This window comes from Prunus mume, linkage group LG6 (assembly GCF_029339155.1).
Source record: "Prunus mume cultivar Tortuosa linkage group LG6, ASM2933915v1, whole genome shotgun sequence".
In the NCBI taxonomy this organism is placed as follows: Eukaryota; Viridiplantae; Streptophyta; class Magnoliopsida; order Rosales; family Rosaceae; genus Prunus; species Prunus mume.
This window is the reverse complement of record NC_142703.1, coordinates 9,068,538-9,089,624: the sequence shown is the minus strand read 5'-3', so window position 1 is coordinate 9,089,624 and position 21,087 is coordinate 9,068,538. Positions and strand designations below refer to the sequence as shown.

Genomic DNA, 21,087 nt, shown 5'->3' with positions numbered 1-21,087 from the left:
TACACAAAGCCCGCAAATCAGATATAGAAAATCCTGATAAACATATTTGGACTACAAAATCATCAAATCAGGACCAATCACATCACATCATCCAGAAACAATCTAATTCGTCTTGTTTTTACATCCATGTATATGGTTTTCATTACTCTTGTTGCAGCAGCCACTCCTTTCTTTGGGGATTTTGTGTCAATCTGTGGAGCAATTGGGTTCACACCACTGGATTTTCTGTTCCCTGCTCTGGCATATCTAAAAGCTAGAAGACGGCCCCAAAATCCCAAAATGTACCTTTCTTTGCTGCTTCTTAACTTTGCCATGGGAGCTTGGTTCTCCATATTGGTGCAGTCAAGTTCATTGTGGAAGATGTCAAGACTTACAAATGCTTTCATGATATGTGAGGAACTCTAGTTATATGATATGTAAAGCATATTGGACAAACAGTAAATAGATTCATTGTGTTTACCAAATTGCCTCTTGTATTTTAGAAACGATTTTTATTTATTTGTTAAAAAACTTTTAAAAGATCACCCTTACATCAAAACAAAAATCTTGAAGAAAATTTGACATAAATTGAATGCATTTCACGTTGGTCAAGAGAACAAACACATGAACATAACCTCATGCGCGATGCAAGGAAGACTTAGTGTGCTTTGGCTTATGCATGTTTAGATTCAAGCATAAAAGTGTTCTTGCCCTGTCTAAGCAATCAAGGTGCAAGGCACTAGCTGATAATGCGAATCAAAATAGTGATTAATATTGCTTAGTGGCCTTTTTTTTTTTCTTCTGTTTTTCCTGTTCACACAATTTGGTTTTTTCTCTCGCTCCTCTTTTCACTCATTTTGTCTAAGAAGCTATATTCTGCGAAGAAACTTGAGCACATTCAAATCTTGACTTTGCAATAGTCACTTGGCTCTCAACTGTTCCAGAGTCGAGTAGCTCTGGTGGAATCAAAATTTAATGAAAGATATCCGACTCTACGAGTTGTTTTCACATGATAGAAGAATACACTCCTCCAAGTTAATTGTTGATTACATATATAACATCAGAGAAATAAGAAATAGATTATTCTTTCGTGGTTCCCTCAATTGCCTGTAGTATTTGAAGGGAAGGAATATAAATGTCTACCGAAAAACAGAAGCAAATACACTTAAATCCAGTAGAGAACGGACAATCTCGTTTAAAATGACGATTCTTCCGCTGTTGCGGCGATTTTCGTTGTTTAGCAGCGGTTTTTACACTTTACGTGACGAATTTTGGGTCTCAAATGTGTAATACGTCTTTTGCGACGAATAAAACCGTCGCTAGCCGCAGCAAATAAGACATTTATCAGCGAAAAGTAAGACCGTCGCTAAAACTGGAAAAGGGCAAAAAATTCGCCCCCTCTCACGGCTTAGGCTGTAGTTTTATTTCAACAACTTAATTATGTCTACAAATATTCATCTTAATATTTTGAACTACTTCACTCAAGTTCGTTTGTGTGAAAATGTCTACAGATATGTACATTTTTTTAGGACAGTCCATTAACCCAATCAATGGAATATAACTAAACATACTCATGCTGGGATAGTATTCTCGGATCAGTGATCCAATAAAACATCCACAAATAACAAAATGACAATCCAATAAACCAAGGGCCTGCGCTGATCTGCCCCATGCACTTCATATTTTAATGTCACGGACTAGAAGATGAAATATTTCCCTCGAGCTGATTTCTATCCAGAAAACATCAATAACCACGCCTGCAAATTCATAAAATGAAAGCTTCATTGAGCATGATTACAAAAAGGAGCCACTATTGGAACCTAACTTTTCCAAATTCATACAATGATATTCAACTGTTTCTGGTATCTAAAAATTTGAGTTTACAGAAAATATACCAAGCTTCTAGTAAGCAACAACAACAAAATTTCAATCCAGGTTTCCAAAGACAACCACAGGACATATCAGGATTTTATATAGTCTGTGTTCTAAATATAAGCATGCATAGGAGATTTTCCATATTCCTAAAATGCAGAAAGACAACCATAATCATGTCAAATTCAGCCAGACGTCTCATTTGACCACTTACACGAACTTTCCGTGATTTGGATTTGTCCACCCAAAAAAAAGTATAGTGAAAGAAAAGGAAGATAGAAGAAAAAAAAAGGAAATACATTGTTATGCAGCCATGTACCATCACCATGAAAACTACCCAGATTCCAAGTTATGGCATTCACAAATTCAATTTGGAAACAATTCGGCAAGAAAAGGAATCCTTCAAGTATTTTTATTGTGTTCAAAGATGTTTTCCTATACAAAACAGTTCGAGTATCACTCCCGGCGCTCAACAAAGAAGAAAAAACAAAACAACACAGTTTGACAATGGATTAGGTGACATTAACAGATTTGTGTAATGTGAAAAATTTCTGTCACACAGGTAGTGTTAAAGGAGATCGAGCTTAGAATGGAATGTTGATTCTGTGAATATTGTAAATCATTCCTTTCCTTATTTGTGAATGATATAGCTTGATCGTAGGAACCATATTAGGATGCTTTATGTAACTATAAATCTGTGGCTTTGCCTCTTGAATAATAACAAATCAATTACATATCAATTTCTCTCATGGTATCAGAGCATTGATCTGGGCAATAACCAAAAACACAACAAAACCCTAGCCGACCTCCATGGCAGAAAGCAAACCATCAGGCACGGCTTCGGAAACCAAGTGGGATAATCCCAATCACCAACTATACCTTCATTATTCAGACCAACCCGGTGCTATTCTTGTGCCGCAGCCCTTGGTTGAAGATAATTACAGCACATGGAAACAATCCATGACTATGGCCTTAACGGTCAAGAACAAAGTTGGACTCATAGATGGTTCGATCAAAGAGCCGAATGGGAAGGATCCAAGTGAATGGCAGCAGTGGAATCGTTGCAACACTTTGGTCCAAACTTGGCTGCTAGGGTCGATGTCAAAAGACATCGCCAGCAGCGTGATTAAATGCAAGAATGCTAGGCAGATGTGGCTGGAACTGCAGGAGCGATTCTCACATGTGAACGTGGTTCAATTGTTCAATATCGAGAATGAGATTCATGACTGTGTGCAGGGAAGTATGTCCGTGGGATCTTACTTCACGAAATTGAAGGGACTATGGGATGAACGTGACGCTTTGTGCACCTTTCCAATCTGCACTTGTGGATCTGTCAAAGAAATGGCTGCATATTTGGACACGCAAAAGACCATGAAGTTCCTCATGGGTCTCAATGAATCATATGCAAGTGTTCGCAGCAACACTTTGCTGCAAGATCCCTTACCTACTGTGAACAAGGCATACTCCCTAGTTCTGCGGCATGAGAAGCAATCGGAAGTGACAGCGGGTAAAGCTCAGGCACAACCGGATGCGGCCGTGTTTGCCGTGAAGAATTCTAGCCGTGCATTCGAAGGAGAAAAGGGTGAGTTGAAGTGCACCAAGTGCAACAAAACAAACCACACTGCCAAGAACTGCCGTGCACACCTAAAATGCACGTTTTGCGGATGGAAGGGTCACACAGCTGATTATTGCCGCAAGAAGAAGGCAGCGGCTGAGGCCGAGTTTGGTGCGATGATTTCCAAAGGGAACCAAGCAGCAACGTGTGTGACAGAGAGGAAGGAGATGCAATTTCCTTTTACTGCTGAAGAGTGCAAACAGATCTTAAGTGAGCTGCACAACCGGTCCTCTTCTGCTAATCATGTTGGTAATTCCACAACCCATGCTCTTTCAGGTAAAGCCTTTTCACTCAACTCTAATGGCAAACAGAGTACTTGGATTTTAGACAGTGGATGCACGGACCATATGATTCATGATTCCAACTTGTTCTCTACCTCGAGGCCGGTCACCAATCACACAGTAGAATTACCGAATGGGTCCGTGGCACAAGTGACCCACATTGGCACAGTTGTCTTGTCCCCTAAATTGATTCTTGAGAATGTTTTGTGTGTCCCGTATTTCAAATTGAATTTGATTTCTATTAGCAAGTTAGCAAATTCATCTTGCATAACCATTTTTCTAAACCACTTTTGTATCATACAGGACCTACGTTCGGGGATGATGATTGGGACGGGAATTGAACGGGAGGGCCTCTACTATCTCGATCGAGGCAAGACAGGAACATGCAATCAGGCACAAAAATTCAGCCCATCCCTTTGGCACCAACGCCTTGGCCATCCATCTCCCAGAGTTCTTCCATTATTCTCTTTTTCAAATTTGAAACATACCTCTTGTGATACTGACAAGTGTGCAATTTGCCCTTTGGCTAAACAAACAAAACTTCCTTTTCCTTCAAGTTCAATTACTACTCATTCTCGTTTTGATTTAATTCATATTGACATATGGGGTGGTTATAAAGTTGCTTCGATTTCAGGTGCCAAATATTTTCTTACCATTGTTGATGATTACACTAGATGCACATGGATTTATCTTATGAAACACAAGTCTGATGCTAGGACTCTTCTAGTTAATTTCATCAATATGATTGCTACTCAATTTGATTCCAAAATTAAGATCATCCGTAGTGACAATGGCCCTGAATTCAACCTTGGCAGCTTCTATGCTGATAAAGGTATCATGCATCAAACTAGTTGTGTCAACACACCCCAACAAAATGGGGTTGCTGAAAGAAAACATAGACACTTGTTAAATATGGCCCGTGCCTTGCTCATTCAGGCCGGGCTCCCACATCGTTTTTGGGGGGATGCCATTCTCACATCCGCATACCTCATAAATCGAACACCCACTCCTCTTCTCGATGGCAAAAACCCGTATGAAAAGTTGTTTAACCAAACTCCTACTTATTCCCATTTGCGTGTTTTTGGTTGCTTGTGTTTTACTTCTACCCATGCACAGAGTCGTTCGAAATTTGATCCCCGAGCATCTCGGTGTATTTTTTTAGGATATCCTTATGGTCAAAAAGGATATCGCGTTTTTGATCTCAATCAACAAAAGGTGCTTGTTTCTCGTGATGTGTGTTTTTTTGAAAATGTGTTTCCTTTTCTTATTCCTCACCAATCCGCTGCGTCACCACCTCATCACCATTTGCCCAACCTTTCTTCCCCTCACCTTGACCCGTTCTTACACTTTGACATGGACTCCCTCTCCCAAGCCCATCTGCCTTCCCCCACTGCTGGGCCCATCACACCCCCAGCCCATCTGACCCCACTTTGCCCATCACACCTACCGCAGACCTCATGGATCTGCCTTCTTCATCCCCCAATCCAGACCTCATCGAGCTGCCTTCTCCTTCCCCATCTCCGTCGCCCACATCTCCCACCATCGCTCCCCGTCGCAGCGGTCGCACCATCCGACCGCCTGCTTATTTGCGAGACTTCCACCTCGAGCCTGGCCTCCCTTCAAGGACCGCACCGATGTCTTCCACGAACTTGGTCATCCCTTCAGGTACGGCTCACCCTCTTTCTCAGTCCTTGTCTTATGCTCAACTTTCTCACTCTCACAAAACATATCTTGCCCAACTTACCCTTCTGCAAGAACCTACGAGTTTCTCTCAGGCAGTCCAAATTCCCCAATGGCGTGCCGCCATGAAATCTGAGATTGATGCGTTACAGGCTAATGGGACTTGGAGCTTGGTGTCGTTGCCCCCTCATAAACGACCGATTGGCTGTAAGTGGGTATATAAGGTGAAATTGAAGGCCGATGGCACGGTCGAACGCTACAAAGCTCGCTTAGTGGCAAAGGGTTACAGTCAGTGGAGGCATTGATTACCAGGAAACTTTTGCCCCGGTTGCCAAATTGGTGACAGTCCGTGTTCTCCTTAGTGTGGCATCCCTGCGTGGCTGGCATCTCCACCAATTGGATGTGAACAACGCATTTTTGAATGGTGACCTTGATGAGGAGGTGTTCATGTCCTTGCCTCCTGGTTTCGGACGAAAGGGGGAGAATCGGGTCATCAATTGCACAAGTCGTTGTACGGTTTAAAGCAGCATCTAGACGGTGGTTTATCAAGTCGTCTCGCCTCAAAGCCGCAGGATTCCAACAATCACGATCCGATTATTCTCTGTTCGTCCGTCGTCGTCAAGGTAACTTCCTAGTACTGCTTGTATATGTTGATGATGTCATAATGGCAGGGAACAATTTGGAGGATATAGAGAACACGAAATTATTCTTGGCTAACCAGTTCAAGCTTAAGGATTTGGGGCAGTTGAAATATTTCCTTGGCATTGAAGTTGCCAGATCACGGCATGGAATCAGTTTGTCGCAACGTAAATATGCCTTGGAGATTTTGGATGATGCTGGATTTTTAGGTGTCAAACCTTCTCGGTTCCCAGTGGAACAGAATCTATCACTCTCACAGTTCAATGGAAAATTACTGGATGATGCTTCGTCGTACAGAAGAATGGTTGGCAGGTTGATATATTTGACCATAACTAGACCAGACCTGACTTATGCCGTACATGTACTGAGCCAGTTCATGGACAAGCCACGGCAACCACATTTGGAAGCAGCCCATAAAGTGCTTAAGTACATTAAGCATACACCGGGTCAAGGAATTCTACTACCATCAACAGGGTCACTCCAATTGCGGGCATTCTGTGATGCCGATTGGGCACGTTGTAAAGACACAAGGAGATCAATCACGGGGTCTGCATTTTACTTGGGCAAGCACCGGTCTCTTGGAAGACTAAGAAACAAACAACGGTGTCACGTTCAAGTGCGGAGGCCGAGTATCGCTCCATGGCTGCTACTTGCTGCGAAGTCACATGGTTGAAGAGCATTTTGAAGGATTTGGGAGTTGATCACACGCAGCCAGTAACTCTGTTTTGTGATAATCAGGCGGCTATACACATAGCATCGAATCCGGTGTTTCATGAGAGAACCAAACACATAGAGATAGATTGTCATTTGGTTCGAGAGAAAATTCAAAAAGGGGTGATTCGGGCAGCTCATATTCGAACTGCAAATCAGCCAGCCGATTTGTTCACTAAGCCATTAAGCTCGACACAGTTTGAAGTGCTACTTAGCAAGTTGGGTGTCATCAACATACACTCCAACTTGAGGGGGAGTGTTAAAGGAGATCGAGCTTAGAATGGAATGTTGATTCTGTGAATATTGTAAATCATTCCTTTCCTTATTTGTGAATGATATAGCTTGATCGTAGGAACCATATTAGGATGCTTTATGTAACTATAAATCTGTGGCTTTGCCTCTTGAATAATAACAAATCAATTACATATCAATTTCTCTCAGGTAGGTTCCCAAAAGGAACCAATTTGCTTATTTTCTTTTAAGGGGGAACAGACAAAACAAAATTGATGACCTTGCCTACAGAGTAAACAACAGAAATGAATCATGTAAACCAAAAAAATTTAAAATTGTGGACCTAACATCTCTCAGAAAACCCTGTTCTGTAAGAAAAAAGAAATATGGAATATAAAACATCATAACGAAACAAGCAAAAGATTCACCCGAAAATGATGTAACTACTCTATTGATCAAAATATAACATTATAAGAAAGAAGATCACAGGTTCACTTAATCTGTCACTAGAAAGAGCATTAAAATTACTGGCTGCTCGTTTCCTATGCCTTTCAAAACTGCAGAAATGCAAATCAATTTTTAACAAAAGAAAGTTGATTGAAGTTCCTAAACAATGAATGGGGAAGCACGGACACGGATACCGATACGGGGATACGATACGACACGACACGGGGATACGACAAATTTTCAAAAATGAGGATACGATACGTCGTGAATACGGTAATTTAAAAAATATATAATAATTTAAAAATAACAATATATATAATTTAAAACATATTTTAAATAACATAAAAATGATAATATTATTACTTTTAACATACTTCCACTTGTCTTGGTTATAATATTTTATTACTTTTAACAAGACAAACAAAACAAAATCCTTTCGTCAAAACGATAAGACCAGCCATCACGTGGGGTGTGGGTGAAACTGTGAGATTATTAAACAAACAAAATCCTTTGACCCAAAAAAAAAACAAACAAAATCCTTTTGTCAAAAGGATAAGACCAGCTATCAGAACAGAGAAGCACGCGTGAGAAAACAAAATGAAAATGGAGAAGAGAACCCGACGCCGCCAACAATGAAGGATGAAGAAGAAGAAATTGATGAGTAGGGGCACCGCTGGATGAAGAAGAAGAAGGAAGATCTGGGCTTCTTATTTATATCGAAGAAGAAGGAAGATCTGAAAGAAGAAGAAGTGGAGACGTTTTCTGATACACGTATCCTAAACAATGGATACTCGTATCTGTAATGTCAGATACTCGTATCTTTTTGTCGTTGACCGTATCCGTTTAGTCGGATACGTATCCATTGCGTATCCGCACGTATCCACAGCGTATCGTATCCCTCAGCGTATCGGATACGGGATACGCGCCTCAACCAGCGTATACTCATTATTACTGTCTTGTTCATGAAGTTAAATAAATAATGATCTCAGCCAGCTAGGGTTACAGAGACGAGTTAATACTTCTTTGAGATCCCATCCACTAGACTATTGAAGATTTAGGGTTTTCATGCACTGGAAAACTAGAACCAAGAAAGAAACTAAAACCGTCCGGTCCACTAATCCACCGTGCCTAATACAAATTTTTGCATAATCATGTTAACGAAATTGTTGAAAATATAGCACTGGAATATATCATATATGAACAATTTTCAAATTCAACTTCATTGAATTTAAGTACTGAATAAATCTAACAATATGATTGAAGCTTGAAATTTTGATACAAAACCAGTTAGCGACTACACACAATCGGAGCCCAGAAAATCTAAAAACCCCCCACAAATTGTTGAAAATTAGTCTTACAAAATATGATTACTAAGAATTACCTTAGAATTAACCAGGATTTTCTATGCGATTAACGAAATTTTCTATCGCTTCCACAGCACAAACAAACCGTCGAACAATGGAGCTCGTATTTGCTCCTGCAGACGACCATACAAGGCCCTCCTTCTGGTTTCTAGACGACGATACCAGCCCACGTCGTCGTTTCGACTTCAATGAAAGATATTGGGGTTTTCTAATGAGCCCATTTCATGTATTTTTTTGTCAAGCAGCCCAGTTCATGTTTAAACTTTGGACTTTGGTCAACCCAACTGTTTGGGCCCTTTTTATTTTCTTTGTCAATTCCTTTCTTATTTTTTGCCAAAGGTTTTGTTATCAATTCTCAGATCCAAATTTGCTGCGGAGTAAAATTATAACATTTGAGAAGGGAAAAACTAAAAGACAAATAACAACTATTGATGTTTACCCTAGCCGCTCCCTTCTTTTAATTTCTCAGGGTGATTCGAACTATTGAAATGAGAAATTTGAGAAGAAAAAATTAAAAGACAAATAACAACTAATTTACAAGGTGATTCGAACTTGTGTACAAGACAAACGGACGAATTCACTATAATGATCAACCAGCCTAATTTAGGTCGGCACAAAGTAAAGACATTATTTCTGTCTTTTTCAACTATCGATGACCATCATCCATCCAATCCCCTTGTTACAAGTTACAACTTTTTTCCTTTTTGGTACCCAAAATTTTTTTTGAACCTTTTCATGTTGGAGCCATATTTGACCCAAAACACCAGTAAGTACCCAACTACCCAGTTTGCCACGACAATGGAAGAAGTCTCTTTCTCTTTAATAAAGCCGACGGCTCCACCTCAACCATATGCTCCCAATTACCCGGTTGCCCACAAGACATGACACGACGCCGTTTTCGCGTAATGCAAACGCTGTCGTATCCTCTTTTATCAAATCACGCATCTCTTCGCTCCTCAAAAGCACAAATATCAAACCAGCAACAGTCTTACAGGGACTTAGAGAAAATCTCTCTCTCTCTCTGATACTGTTCCGATCCCCCCAGCAAAAGATTTTCACTTTCTCTTTCCTAGGGTTTAGCTGAACTCAGATAGCTTCATATTCAAGCTCAATTATCCAGCTTCAATGTCTTTAGATCCAAATGCTTACTATGGCACCCTACCATCAACCACCGCCACCAGCACCGCCGCACCCTCAACGTTCTTTCGTGCCAGAGAAACGACCCAGTCCTTCTTTGCCAAGCGCCGCCCATGGCTCGAGCTCGTCCAGCCCTTCTACAACTTCACGCGCCCCTACACCTTCGGCGACGCCACAATCCGAATCAAGCGCAACCTCAGCTACTTCCGCGTCAACTACACCATGGTCGTCCTCTTCATCCTCTTCCTCAGTCTGCTGTGGCACCCAGTCTCCTTAATCGTCTTTCTCCTTGTCTTCGTCGCCTGGTTCTTCCTCTACTTCTTCCGCGACAACCCACTCGTCATTTTCAACCATATCGTCGACGACCGTATTGTTTTGGGCGTGCTTGGCGTTGTCACCATCGTCGCTCTGATTTTCACGCACGTGTGGTTGAACGTGTTGGTCTCTGTTCTAATTGGGGTCGCAATTGTTGCGTTACACGCAGCTTTTAGGGGTACGGAGGATTTATATAACGACGAGCAAGAAGCTGCCGAAGGTGGGTTGCTTTCGGTTGTAGGCAGTCCCACGCGACCTCGGTACTCCCGCGCTTAGCTGATTTTCCATTCGATTCTCGCTATTCTGTTTCGATACGGATCTTGGTGGGTAGGAGAAGTTCCTTTTTTGGCATTGTAAGCTCATTTTAGATCTGCTTTTAGTAAGCATTTTCTTCAATCCTGAGCTCTATTCTTTGCTTTTAGCTTCAAGTTCAGGTTTTTTTCCTCTTTCATTTTTGTAAATGTAGTGCGAATTGATGACCCTTTAGAGGTTTTCTTTATACTTAGTGAAACATGTATCAGATTGCTTGGTCTTTGCCAATATATAGTTTTGATTCAAGTGTGGTTGTTAAAGGGAAACATTGAAATGCTGTTGAACGTGAGTTGTTAGAGTGAAGCAATTAATCTATTTGAATTTAGATTTAAAGTGTTGCTTACTGTTTATGTGCATATTCTTTGGCAGATGATTCTTGCATTTGAATGTATTGCTGTCAGTCATTTCTACTGGCATTCAACTGTTGATTGTTCAATATTTTCCTTCATGAATTATTTACCTTTGTGCCATCTCTTGGATAAGCTTTAGAAGCTCTGTTAAGTTAAACCCCATAGGTAAAGATTTTGATGTAATAGTTTTCATTCCTCAGTTTAATGGTCATCTCTCCCCTCTATATGTCACTGCTCAATTTACCTACTGTTAATAGATGTTTCAAAGTGCTATAAGACCCATTTGTGCGGACTTTGAAGGCTGGATAGGGAGCCAAAGCATGTTTTCCCTCACAATTTTTGTAGATTTGAGATGATACAGAGTAGAGATGCAGCGCTTTTGGTTTGGGCCATGTGAGGATAAAGTCTTTGAATTGATTATTGGAAAAGGGAAAAGCAGGAATTATAGCAGCCATGGTCCATGCAAAGCCAACGCCTTTTATCACAATGGGTTTATGAATATCTTAATCTATGGCTGGTTTGCACATGAACTTTCTTTCAGAATCCCGTTTGGTTGGAGTTTTGATTCAATAATACATACTTCACTCTTGTTTCATATTATTTTGGAATTGGTTGGTAGGACATGAGATGACTAGGCAACTAGGCATTTACCGGATGACCACTGATTTTGTATCGCAGATTATATTCTTTCGTTCTATCGAAGCCTGTTACAGGATAATGATATTTTCTCAGCAGAGTGGATTTGCACTTTCTTTCTAGTGAATCCATAAGATTATTTATGATTTGATTGTCTATCCTTGTACAGTAACAGTAAACTATTATCACAAGAAAACTGTCATGGGTTTCTAGCTGAGGGTATTGCCCCTTCTTGTATTCTGCACTGAGTTTATGACACTTTATGCAAGAGGAATTGAGAATGCCCGACCTTTCCGGCCATTCGAAGTACAGATCGATTGGTTTCCTGTGACTTTCTTTGATATACTGACAGGCAGTATATTTGAATAAATCTGAATGTAACAATGGCATGTAAATCTTGCTATTATTTGTTGGTAGAGTAAGAAAATACTTTTGGGGTCTTTACTTTGAATTGAATGCAAGGCATCTTGAGTGAATGGATTTTCCCAACAGCAGTTTTATTGCCTGCGCTAATGTCTCTGTGTAAGTTGCTTTATGCCCAAAGGACTGAGCTGAAGCCTAGCTGTTTAGATATCATGAAACATTATGGCGACTGAGGAGGCTCAAGACAAGAAAGGTAACAGCCTTGAGCATAGGGAGCCTATAATTATACAATCATGTGCTGAGAGATAGGATAGCTGTACAGTCACGTGCGCACGTGATCGTGTTTTTTGTTCCCTCCCAGTTGAATCATTTTTGTGTGTATATGCAGGATGCATGGAATATCTTCTAGTATATGTTCTACAATTAATCACTTCTTCAATCTTCAGGCCAACCCAAGTCATTAGATTGAAAAAATAAGATGCCTTATAGCTCAATTAGTTAAGAGCATTTATCCTTGTATTCAAAATCTTTCTTAAGTTTGATTCCCTCCCTCTTCCAAGATTTTTTTTAAAAAAATTGAAGATAGTGACTGACTTCTTTATGCACAAAAGGGAAAAATAAATAAATAAGAAAATCAAACATCATCTTGCTATTTTTAGTATTTCGCAAACATTTTGTTACAGACAAAGTAAATTGCGGCTAGAAACTGTATACCAGTCAGGTTTTTGGATGTTCTGCATTCCATGACGTGAATCAACAATCTAAAAAAAGAAAATCTTTTTATCTAAACCTTAATATTACAATCGTCGCAATGGCCATTTGCCAAGAACAACATGCCAGACTATGGAAGTGGGAGCACGAGCAAGTGTTTCTTTAGGCTGCTGCAGTAGACAACATGGCAATTGCAACACATACTCATAACATACATGCCGGATCAGAAGCTGCCTCCCGACCATCCTGGAGATTCGAAGGGAAACAAATATTGTCGTTCTTTTAGGAGTTTGAGACCTTTCGAGAGTAAGCGAGCACCATCACAAAATCTTTTGCAGAGGAACCAATGGATGCAGTAATTCGTTGTGAAGGTGATGATGTTTGTAGCCACAAGTCGACTAAGTTATACATCTGCAATGTGGGAACCACTGGTTGTCCCATGCATTTGATCTCAACCTGCAAGAATGTTAATTGAATGGTTACCAAAAGAAGCACAACAATATACAGTAGAACTCTATTTCTAAGGATAATTTTCCAGTAGTCTTTTTAGATGTAAGCGTGGGTTCGCTTACCTCAGCTTCATTGGTGAGATCTAACTTCCTCATTAGGTACTTCTGGATGAACGAAACAGGCACGTTTCCATCTCTGTGACAAATGAACCAAATATAAGATTTAAGCGCTGGAGAATTCTTTCCAGACATAATCATTTTCTAATCTTCAAAATCTTAAGAAGACGCATATTACAAGTACTAGCAGTGATGATTTTTGAAAATTTACAGTTTTTCCAGCATTAAGATCACATAATATTAATGGCTTTCATACAACCATGTACGTACTCCAGCAATAAGTAAGAATGAAGGAAGCATGTATGTGCACTAAAACAATGAACACTTCAGCATGTAATGATGAATGGCCCGTTCAAACATGCATTAAGCCATAGAGACGAACTCACTTTATTCTTAAGTAATTTGTAGGAATTTGCGGCAAGGGTTCATCTTCCCTGAAACCATGAAGTTATAGAATCAATATATCAACAAAAGCAGAGCAACTTGTCAAGAAATTTGTATAAATATTCCAAAATGATTTAGAATCTTTCAAAGCTAAAGTTGTTTCTCACTGGTCTTCAGAAGCTACAAGTGAGAACCAAATTGGACCAACTCTTCTTTCATGTTTGCCAATGGCTGCATCCAGAACAGCTTGGGGTGAAATGCTTGATTCTCCAAATGCTTCCCTCTTTCGGCGAACCCTACGCAGCTTCTTGGGCTTTACTGTTTCTGGAGAGATAGGATAAGTGCTATTTTTTTCATCCTCAACTTTTGATTTCTGTTTATTTTCCTTATTTTTGGGTTTTCGAACCTGAGATTCACTGGCGATAACATGCACCGGTTCTACTTTATTATCAGACCCTTGTGAATTGGATTTGTGAGACTTGGTCCTATTTGCAACTTCCACCAAAAAATTTAGTGGTTTCCAAAGATCCAATTTCCCTTCCCTTGCTTCACCACCATTCTCAGTTTCTTTAATGGGTACAGATTTGCTAGGCTCGGCAGAGAAAGAACTCTGCGCCAGTCAAATGTGAGAGCAATAAATGCATTAGTATATTTACCAAATGCTATACTTTCTTTTTAAGCTTGTGAAAACAAGACCTCATTGGCAGTTTAAATAGTGCATATAAGGAAAACGATAAGAGATAATGTTGCCCTCATTTACCTGCCTGTTATTTTGACCAGACTTATTTGAGGCCTCGGGTGAGCTGAAACGCTCTGGATGATCTTCCGCGGCGGAATCTTCCTCTTTCTTTATAGGCCTTTCAACCAAAAAACTAGATCCCTGTAAAGCAGAAGCCTTTCTCGCAACAGCTTTAGTTCTCCTTCCAGTCATCATGGTAGCCTGGGTTGACACTCTGGGAGTGCTGACCACCAATGACGAGAGAGATCTCTCCTTTCTTCTAGCGGGTAATGTAGCTGAAGGCATAACTTCAGGTGCCCTTACCTTTCTTCTCTTAAAAGGGAAAATCTTAGCCCTTACATCTTGCAAACTGTGGTCTGGCCTGATAACCAAGGTAAACTAAAACACATCAATATATCATGATTTATGAACAAAAATCTAAAAATTTCTCCAATATGTGGTCTATTCTGCATAATGGACGTGCATGATTGCTCAATAAGTACAATTTACGGTTGCTTGATAAGGGCACGAGGATTGAAGAATTACAAGATTTCCAAAGACCATCCTCTTCATTTGTCATCTCGGTAAATTCACTATATCCATAAAACCCAATTTCACTTAGACATATTGAACTCTTTTTTTTTCATCATCACAGAATAAACTCACTTATGAAATCTTTGCCAATAAAAAGGAAAATTGAATGATTTCCATTCAAAAAAGATGAAGGAACCCAACTTTTCCGAAAATGCATCAACATTATAATCCAAGCAAGTACTTGTTTTGCTAAACTCGAAGATAAGTGAAGAAATAGGAACCTTAATTTCTCCAGTGGTACACAACCCAGATCGATATTGCATATTGGACAGAATTCTAGTTCCTCGTCTGAAATCTTATTATATATGCACTTCCTGCAAACTGGAGAAGTCCAAACAAAAAATCTATCAGAATTATTCTTTACACTGTACACGGAGTTAGAATATTGAGGAAAGAAAAGGGGGGTGGGGGAGCACTCTGGGAGAAAAAACTTTCAGCAGAATTGTTTTGCAATAAGTATTAGAAAATCCAGAAAAGGAAGTAAACTAAATTTTTTTTTGGGGGGTAAACTGGGAGCTAAGCCCATGAACAAAACTAAAAAGAACCACTTATCATCCCTAATAATACAATTAATGCCTTCAGGAGGCTCATGAAATACATGCACACCTAAGCTAACTAAATTCTTAATCAGGCAGCGAAAATAAAAGGAACCATTTATGATAACTGAGCAGTGCTATAGATTTTGAACATAATTATACGTTTGTGAGATCAATTGGAAAGAACACACGACTCTATAACTCTATGCATTAATTATACAGTCATGGGATGAAGCACGAACGCAATGCTACTTAGACCACTGCAAGCAGAGGCCTTTCGACAGAAGGCAAAATTATATCACTGTCAGTCGAACTTTCGAATTATCGCCAAGTATATAAATTAAACAAGATGCTGCTTGTTCACGAGTGGTTGGCCAATCCAACTGGCAAAGCTGCTCTCAGATCTTCCAGCAGAGAAACATAAAAGGAAAGCATGGAATTTCAAAAACCCACATCCCAAAACCAGTCAGAGCCAAACCAAGCCAAACCCAGATAAGAAAAATGCAAAATACCAACAACCCAGATCACCAAAAACATCAAATGTCAAAAAAATCACAGCTTTACACTCAAAATTTTGCAGAATCGGAAACTAAACCAGCAGAAAGAGACAAACAAAGAATCAGAGACGCAGAGTCATTGGCACGAGGAAAGACTCACACGTATGAAGGCATTCAGAGATGGTGGTGGCGTCTCTGAAGAGCTTATGGCAAAGCGGACAAGTCATGCATGCTGTAATTGTCTCCCTCTTCACTTTCGCCACCTGATTCGGCATCTTCAACCTCTCACACTTCAGCTCTGCAATTCAAACTCACCCACGTATTCACACACTGCATGTTAACGCGGACACAAAATTTACGTCCATTTATTCACATCCACCTGCATTAGACACAAAAAAGATAAAAATCTGAACATCAACAAGGCAACCGGGCAAGCAAATACGATGAGGAAAATCCAGCAAAATGCGTGCAGAGGGAGAAAACAAAACAGATACCTCTGCTTATTGTTGAAAACGGGTGGAGAAGAGAGCCTGCTGTGGCTAGTGGGAAGGTGAGATTACGAGATGGGCTCGATCGATTTTCGAAGATTTGACGTGGGTTTTGATGGATTTGCACAGAGGGTCGCGGATTATTGATCTGAATCGAGAGGCTCTCTTCGTCATAAAGAGCATGAAGCAAAGAGTTTTCTTTTTTGTTTTTGTTTTCTTGTCTCTATATATTTTATTTCCTTATTCTAAAAGCAATAAATAAATAAATTGGATTTAAAAGACAGGTTCAATTCAAGATGATTGGGAACCGCTAATGTGCGCCGGGGTGCGCATTGTGGTGAAGAGTGCGCGCTGGGTTTCGTGCACCTGACGGCGAGTCTTGCGGAAGTGTGTCCACATGCGCATAAGCATGAGGTCGTCGCATTGAACTGTTTTTCTTTCTTTCTAATTGAAGTTAAAATACAAATAAAATAAAATAAAAAATCAACAGAGAGACCGAAGTAAATGAGTCGATATTTTCACGTACGGATTAACTGAAACAAGCTACTTCAAACTCAGACATTTCTCCAATCACATTTTCCCTCAGTAATATTTCACCCCGGAACCTCTTGTTTTCACTGTTTTACTGTTATCTTCTTTGTTTACAGTCCTACCCTTGCTTGCGAGTAGTAAATATGCAAGGTAGACAAGTTCATTCGACAGACCTAAAAGGGACTGTCAATCAATGTGTGTACTCGGACAAAAGTATCATTCTACTATTGGCATTAAGTTTAGGGCTTCTAATGTGTGACTCGTCAGGGGTTGGGGTGGAATTGAACAGGTCAAAAAGAAAGGGCGGGTGGTTTCTTTGAGGTCTTTGGAAAGCCATTAAAATTATATTTTTGTGGGCCAACTGAGTAGTTGAGCAAGTGAAACTAGCCTAAGTTAGGAATCTAGGAGACTTGCCTACAACTGTTAACATACATATCTGACCGATCGGGAATTAGATTGATCATACGATAGTATCCGATTCATAACTTCTCTCGTTCCAAGTATGTATATACATCGTAACATGAACATACGAGTTTATGAGCCATGTCTAAGTCATTTTTTAAATAAACATTCAGTGAGTTGTAAGTGAATAAATCGTTTTAATAATGATTCCACCTGCAATATTACGTTAATTATTAGTAATAAAAAAAAGACCTACATGTAATCTATCAAATCGAATGAAATGCCACCTAGATAGGCAGTACAACATATTAAAGAATAGTTGAAGAACATGGAAAACATGTTAGACACATGTGGCATGGTCCTTCTAGGAGCGAGTGATATAACAAGTTTCAATCACAGGAAAACTGTGAGGGCCCAGAATTTGTGCGGGAAGAATTACATGTTGACTGACGACCAAAGGCAACTATTGAAATCAAATCCCCAAAACCAAGCCGCAATAAAGACCATGATTTCCACAATGTAATCATTACATTAAACTTTTTTATTTCAGTGTCTTAAATTGCTAACTACAAGTTAACCCCTTGAACCAGTTTTGTCTGTATTTGTACATAAACAATACATGAAGACAATTGCATGCTCTACTATTTATACATCCTTCCCAACAGATCATAATGGTATGAACAAGGAAAGGGAGATCAAGATCCAACAAGACCTTTGTGCCGAGCATACGAGATTATGAACAAGAAAAGAGAGGCACAAACTACCCCCGTGACGATGATCACCTTTGCATTAAAGAAAATGGAGTTAGAAAAGAAAAATATTTCCAGAAATTGACGGAAAGTTCTGTGTGATGTGGTGGTATCTTGTACATACCCATTTGAATATGTAGCCATGACCTTCCTTCCATGTATATGGGATGTTCATGCCAAATATTGCAGCCACCAGAGAATATACAGACAAACAAACAGTTCCAGAACTTAGGAACAGCTCTAGCTGTCACAGGGAACTTATGTTAACTATCAAAAGGGAACATGTACTTATAAGACAAGGCCATAGTATCTATTTAATTTGGTCCTAAAGACAGTACCTGAATTAGCTGATTTCGATGATTGTCAAGCTGCAACAGAATATGCAATAGATCAGCCATGTTAATGGTATGCATACTGTTGAAGGTATTATATAGCTCAGGTGAATTGTAGAATTAGTGTATCAAAGTTTTGATATCAATTTTCCCAACCATTACCTGGATATTAATGTAATCCTCTGTGTCATCGATGTATTCACGGAGCTGGTAAGCGAAGAACGAATCAGATAAGTTCTATCTTATATCAGTTGTCCTAGCATGCCGAAACAGCAATAAGAGTACATACCGTGGTCAATTTATTCAATGTGCTTTCAATTTGCATAAAGTAAGCCTGCAAAAGATAATAGGATGCAACTCAGACTTCAGGTACTGGATTTACAAGAGTATAAGACCTATGAAGAATTATAACCTCAAGCAACATCTCAAGTTCCTCAACATCATTCTCCTCGGCTGTTGTTGCTGCACTTGCCCTGCTTGTTTTGGACACCCTTGAGCCTATAGTTATGGTAGGTGAGGCGAGCGACCAATTTGGAGCACCTGAGTCACTGAAAGGTGAAGTCCCAACCAGCTTTCTTGATAAGTAAAGGTCGGCCATGTCATCGTCGTCATCAAGAAGTTGTTCGAGTTCATCTCTTACCTAGAATCCATAGTTCCAATTCAGGAAATAAGTCCATATTAGCAACTTTCTACCTTTATGGCAACAACAACAATACAGCATTTTTAACGAATTTGATTGAAGAACTAAAACATGATATAAATCCCCTGCATCACTCCATATATGAATGCTGTATGGGGGCTCAAGATGCACAGAACAGTCCAAGTTAACATGAAGCCCCATGAGGGGCTGCTGAGCATAAGAGGAATATATAGTTACATATTAGCATATGGCACCCTCCATTTACAGCATCATATCAATAATTAGCATACCTTTTGAACCCGATTTGTCAACCTGGTCATTGCACTCTTCAATTTACGCACCCGATCCAAATTCCGACTGCTAATCTGCAAATAATTCTAACTGCTTGATCAAAGAAGAATAATCTAAACTAGTTTTCCTTCTATCATGGATGCTGAAAAATTAAGTTTAATGTATTTTGGAGGCTTTTGACACCATGATTACGCAATCAGGGATTTAATTCATCCAACAAACAAAGTCAGCTGAGCAGATAAAGAACAATGAAACTCTAAGCAAATCCTTTACCTTGGAAGTCAGCTCATCTAAAGCCGGATAAGCATCAGTCTCTAGTTCTCTTGTGCGCGCATCAAGAAAACTACAAATACCTTCTAGTGCAACTTCTAATGCCCGAAATTCAAATGGGAATTCTAAATCATGACATAAGCCAAACAACCAGAACATTAAGTCAAAGAACAGATAGACAACAAGCAAACATATAATATTTGTACAAAACTTGAATCATACTAGCACTAGTAGGAACATGAAATTTGAACTAGAACTTCCTGAGCAATATTGTCCTTTTTAATGTTCTGTAACATAAACCGATAATGGAGAGGTTCTGAAGAGCATCATTTACTGAGTTCATCGGTTTCAACATCTTTCTGTACCCCTGAGGTTTCTTCATCTTCTCCTTGGCCTTGGAAATTGGCACTTACTAGAGGCAAACGTCTTTGAAGTTCCTCAACAATAGGCAGTACATTATCATCAAAAGGGTCTCTAAGCAATACCTACACCAAGAACAAATCTCAACCCTTTTCCTGAATTTTTTTTTTTTTTTTTTTTTTAACTTCTATACATTTGGAAACAACTCTGTATTCTGCTCAATGTAAGATGGAAATCCAAGTCATTACCCTCTTTGCTGGTTGTGATTAATTGTTAGTTTAATGCCAGTGTTATTAGAATAAAAGAGTGAGGACAAAACGCAAGGCAAATGAAGCAGTACAAAACGTATATAATATAATTACCTCGTCTGCTGTGATTATAGCTTTAATGTGCTGGAACCCAAATCCCAAAAAAGCATACAAAACAAGCACAGTTTTTAGTAAAAAAATAAATCAAAATCAAAATCGAATCGAAAGTACTTGTGGAAATGAGAACCGACCTCCAAATTGAGAACAATCACTTTCTCTCTACCCAAGATGGTAGAAGGATATGATAACAAGGGATCAAGAAGCCGAAGATCTCTAGCGTGAATTTGAACTCGGCGGATAATGGCGTACTTGTCCAAATCCAATACGGTTCCTTGCCCATCTTGGTCCAGCGAAATCCAGCTTCTCAAAGCTGCAGTCTTTTTCTTAGCAGCAGAGGATTGAGCTGAAGTTTGGGTGCTCTCCACTGGAACCAGCAACCCATCTCGAACCATTTCTAAAGCCAACATCTCCAATTGGATAAGCTGCTTATTCAAAAAGCAACTTGAGCAATGTGCAAAGTGCAAAGTGGGAAAGTTTTGAGCTTTTTGCAAATCAATCAATTGGGTTGGTTTTGGGTTGTTGCAGAGTTGCAGAATTTGATAGTTGTGGAAGAGAGCAGAGAATTCATATGGGTTTTGGAGGAAGAGGGGTTTGGGTTTGGAGGGAGGACGGGGAAGATGGGAGGGGTCACAATGGTGAAAATTTGGAGCTTTAAAATTTTGGAAGATATTTGCATGGCTTGGTGGCTGCTAGTGGACGAGCAGTAGGAGTGTAAGTT

The 21,087-nt window shown here is 39.7% G+C and overlaps 2 protein-coding genes, 1 long non-coding RNA gene and 1 pseudogene across 3 annotated transcripts; 1 reads left to right on the top strand and 3 right to left on the bottom strand.

The window, feature by feature from the left end:
* Positions 1–1,517: 1,517 nt before the first annotated feature.
* On the bottom strand, positions 1,518–8,978 carry LOC103334156 (uncharacterized). Its single transcript, XR_016127774.1, has 2 exons — positions 8,837–8,978; positions 1,518–1,736 (listed from the first exon to the last, which is right to left on the bottom strand). It is a non-coding gene; the product is annotated as an uncharacterized LOC103334156 (long non-coding RNA).
* An 830-nt stretch (positions 8,979–9,808) lies between these two features.
* LOC103334157 (PRA1 family protein F2 pseudogene) lies at positions 9,809–10,673 on the top strand (annotated as a pseudogene).
* Positions 10,674–12,558: 1,885 nt separating this feature from the next.
* Positions 12,559–16,629, bottom strand: DRIP2 (DREB2A-interacting protein 2). The gene is made up of 8 exons (XM_008237097.2): positions 16,433–16,629; positions 16,099–16,317; positions 15,127–15,226; positions 14,354–14,693; positions 13,761–14,203; positions 13,596–13,643; positions 13,216–13,288; positions 12,559–13,099 (listed from the first exon to the last, which is right to left on the bottom strand). Exons 2-8 carry the CDS (start codon positions 16,211–16,213, stop codon positions 12,926–12,928), a joined length of 1,293 nt encoding a protein of 430 aa, XP_008235319.1. The 5' UTR covers positions 16,214–16,317; positions 16,433–16,629; the 3' UTR covers positions 12,559–12,925.
* Positions 16,630–17,868: 1,239 nt separating this feature from the next.
* On the bottom strand, positions 17,869–21,087 carry LOC103334160 (magnesium transporter MRS2-I-like). The gene is made up of 11 exons (XM_008237098.2): positions 20,501–21,087; positions 20,364–20,393; positions 19,976–20,126; positions 19,645–19,766; positions 19,371–19,445; positions 18,853–19,080; positions 18,730–18,774; positions 18,603–18,647; positions 18,447–18,476; positions 18,233–18,352; positions 17,869–18,141 (listed from the first exon to the last, which is right to left on the bottom strand). Exons 1-11 carry the CDS (start codon positions 20,774–20,776, stop codon positions 18,055–18,057), a joined length of 1,209 nt encoding a protein of 402 aa, XP_008235320.1. The 5' UTR covers positions 20,777–21,087; the 3' UTR covers positions 17,869–18,054.

Bases quoted from the DNA above. Each gene is read 5' to 3' on its own strand.
- DRIP2 (XM_008237097.2), bottom strand. From the start codon at position 16,213: ATGCCGAATCAGGTGGCGAAAGTGAAGAGGGAGACAATTACAGCATGC. The intron at 13,644-13,760 runs GTGAGAAACAAC...TCATGGTTTCAG, and splicing joins CTTGTAGCTTCTGAAGACCA to GGAAGATGAACCCTTGCCGC. The intron at 13,100-13,215 runs GTAAGCGAACCC...ACATTCTTGCAG, and splicing joins ATCTCACCAATGAAGCTGAG to GTTGAGATCAAATGCATGGG.
- LOC103334160 (XM_008237098.2), bottom strand. From the start codon at position 20,776: ATGTTGGCTTTAGAAATGGTTCGAGATGGGTTGCTGGTTCCAGTGGAG. The intron at 20,127-20,363 runs GTAATTATATTA...TTCTTGGTGTAG, and splicing joins CTATAATCACAGCAGACGAG to GTATTGCTTAGAGACCCTTT. The intron at 18,648-18,729 runs GTATGTACTCTT...TTCGCTTACCAG, and splicing joins CATTGAATAAATTGACCACG to CTCCGTGAATACATCGATGA.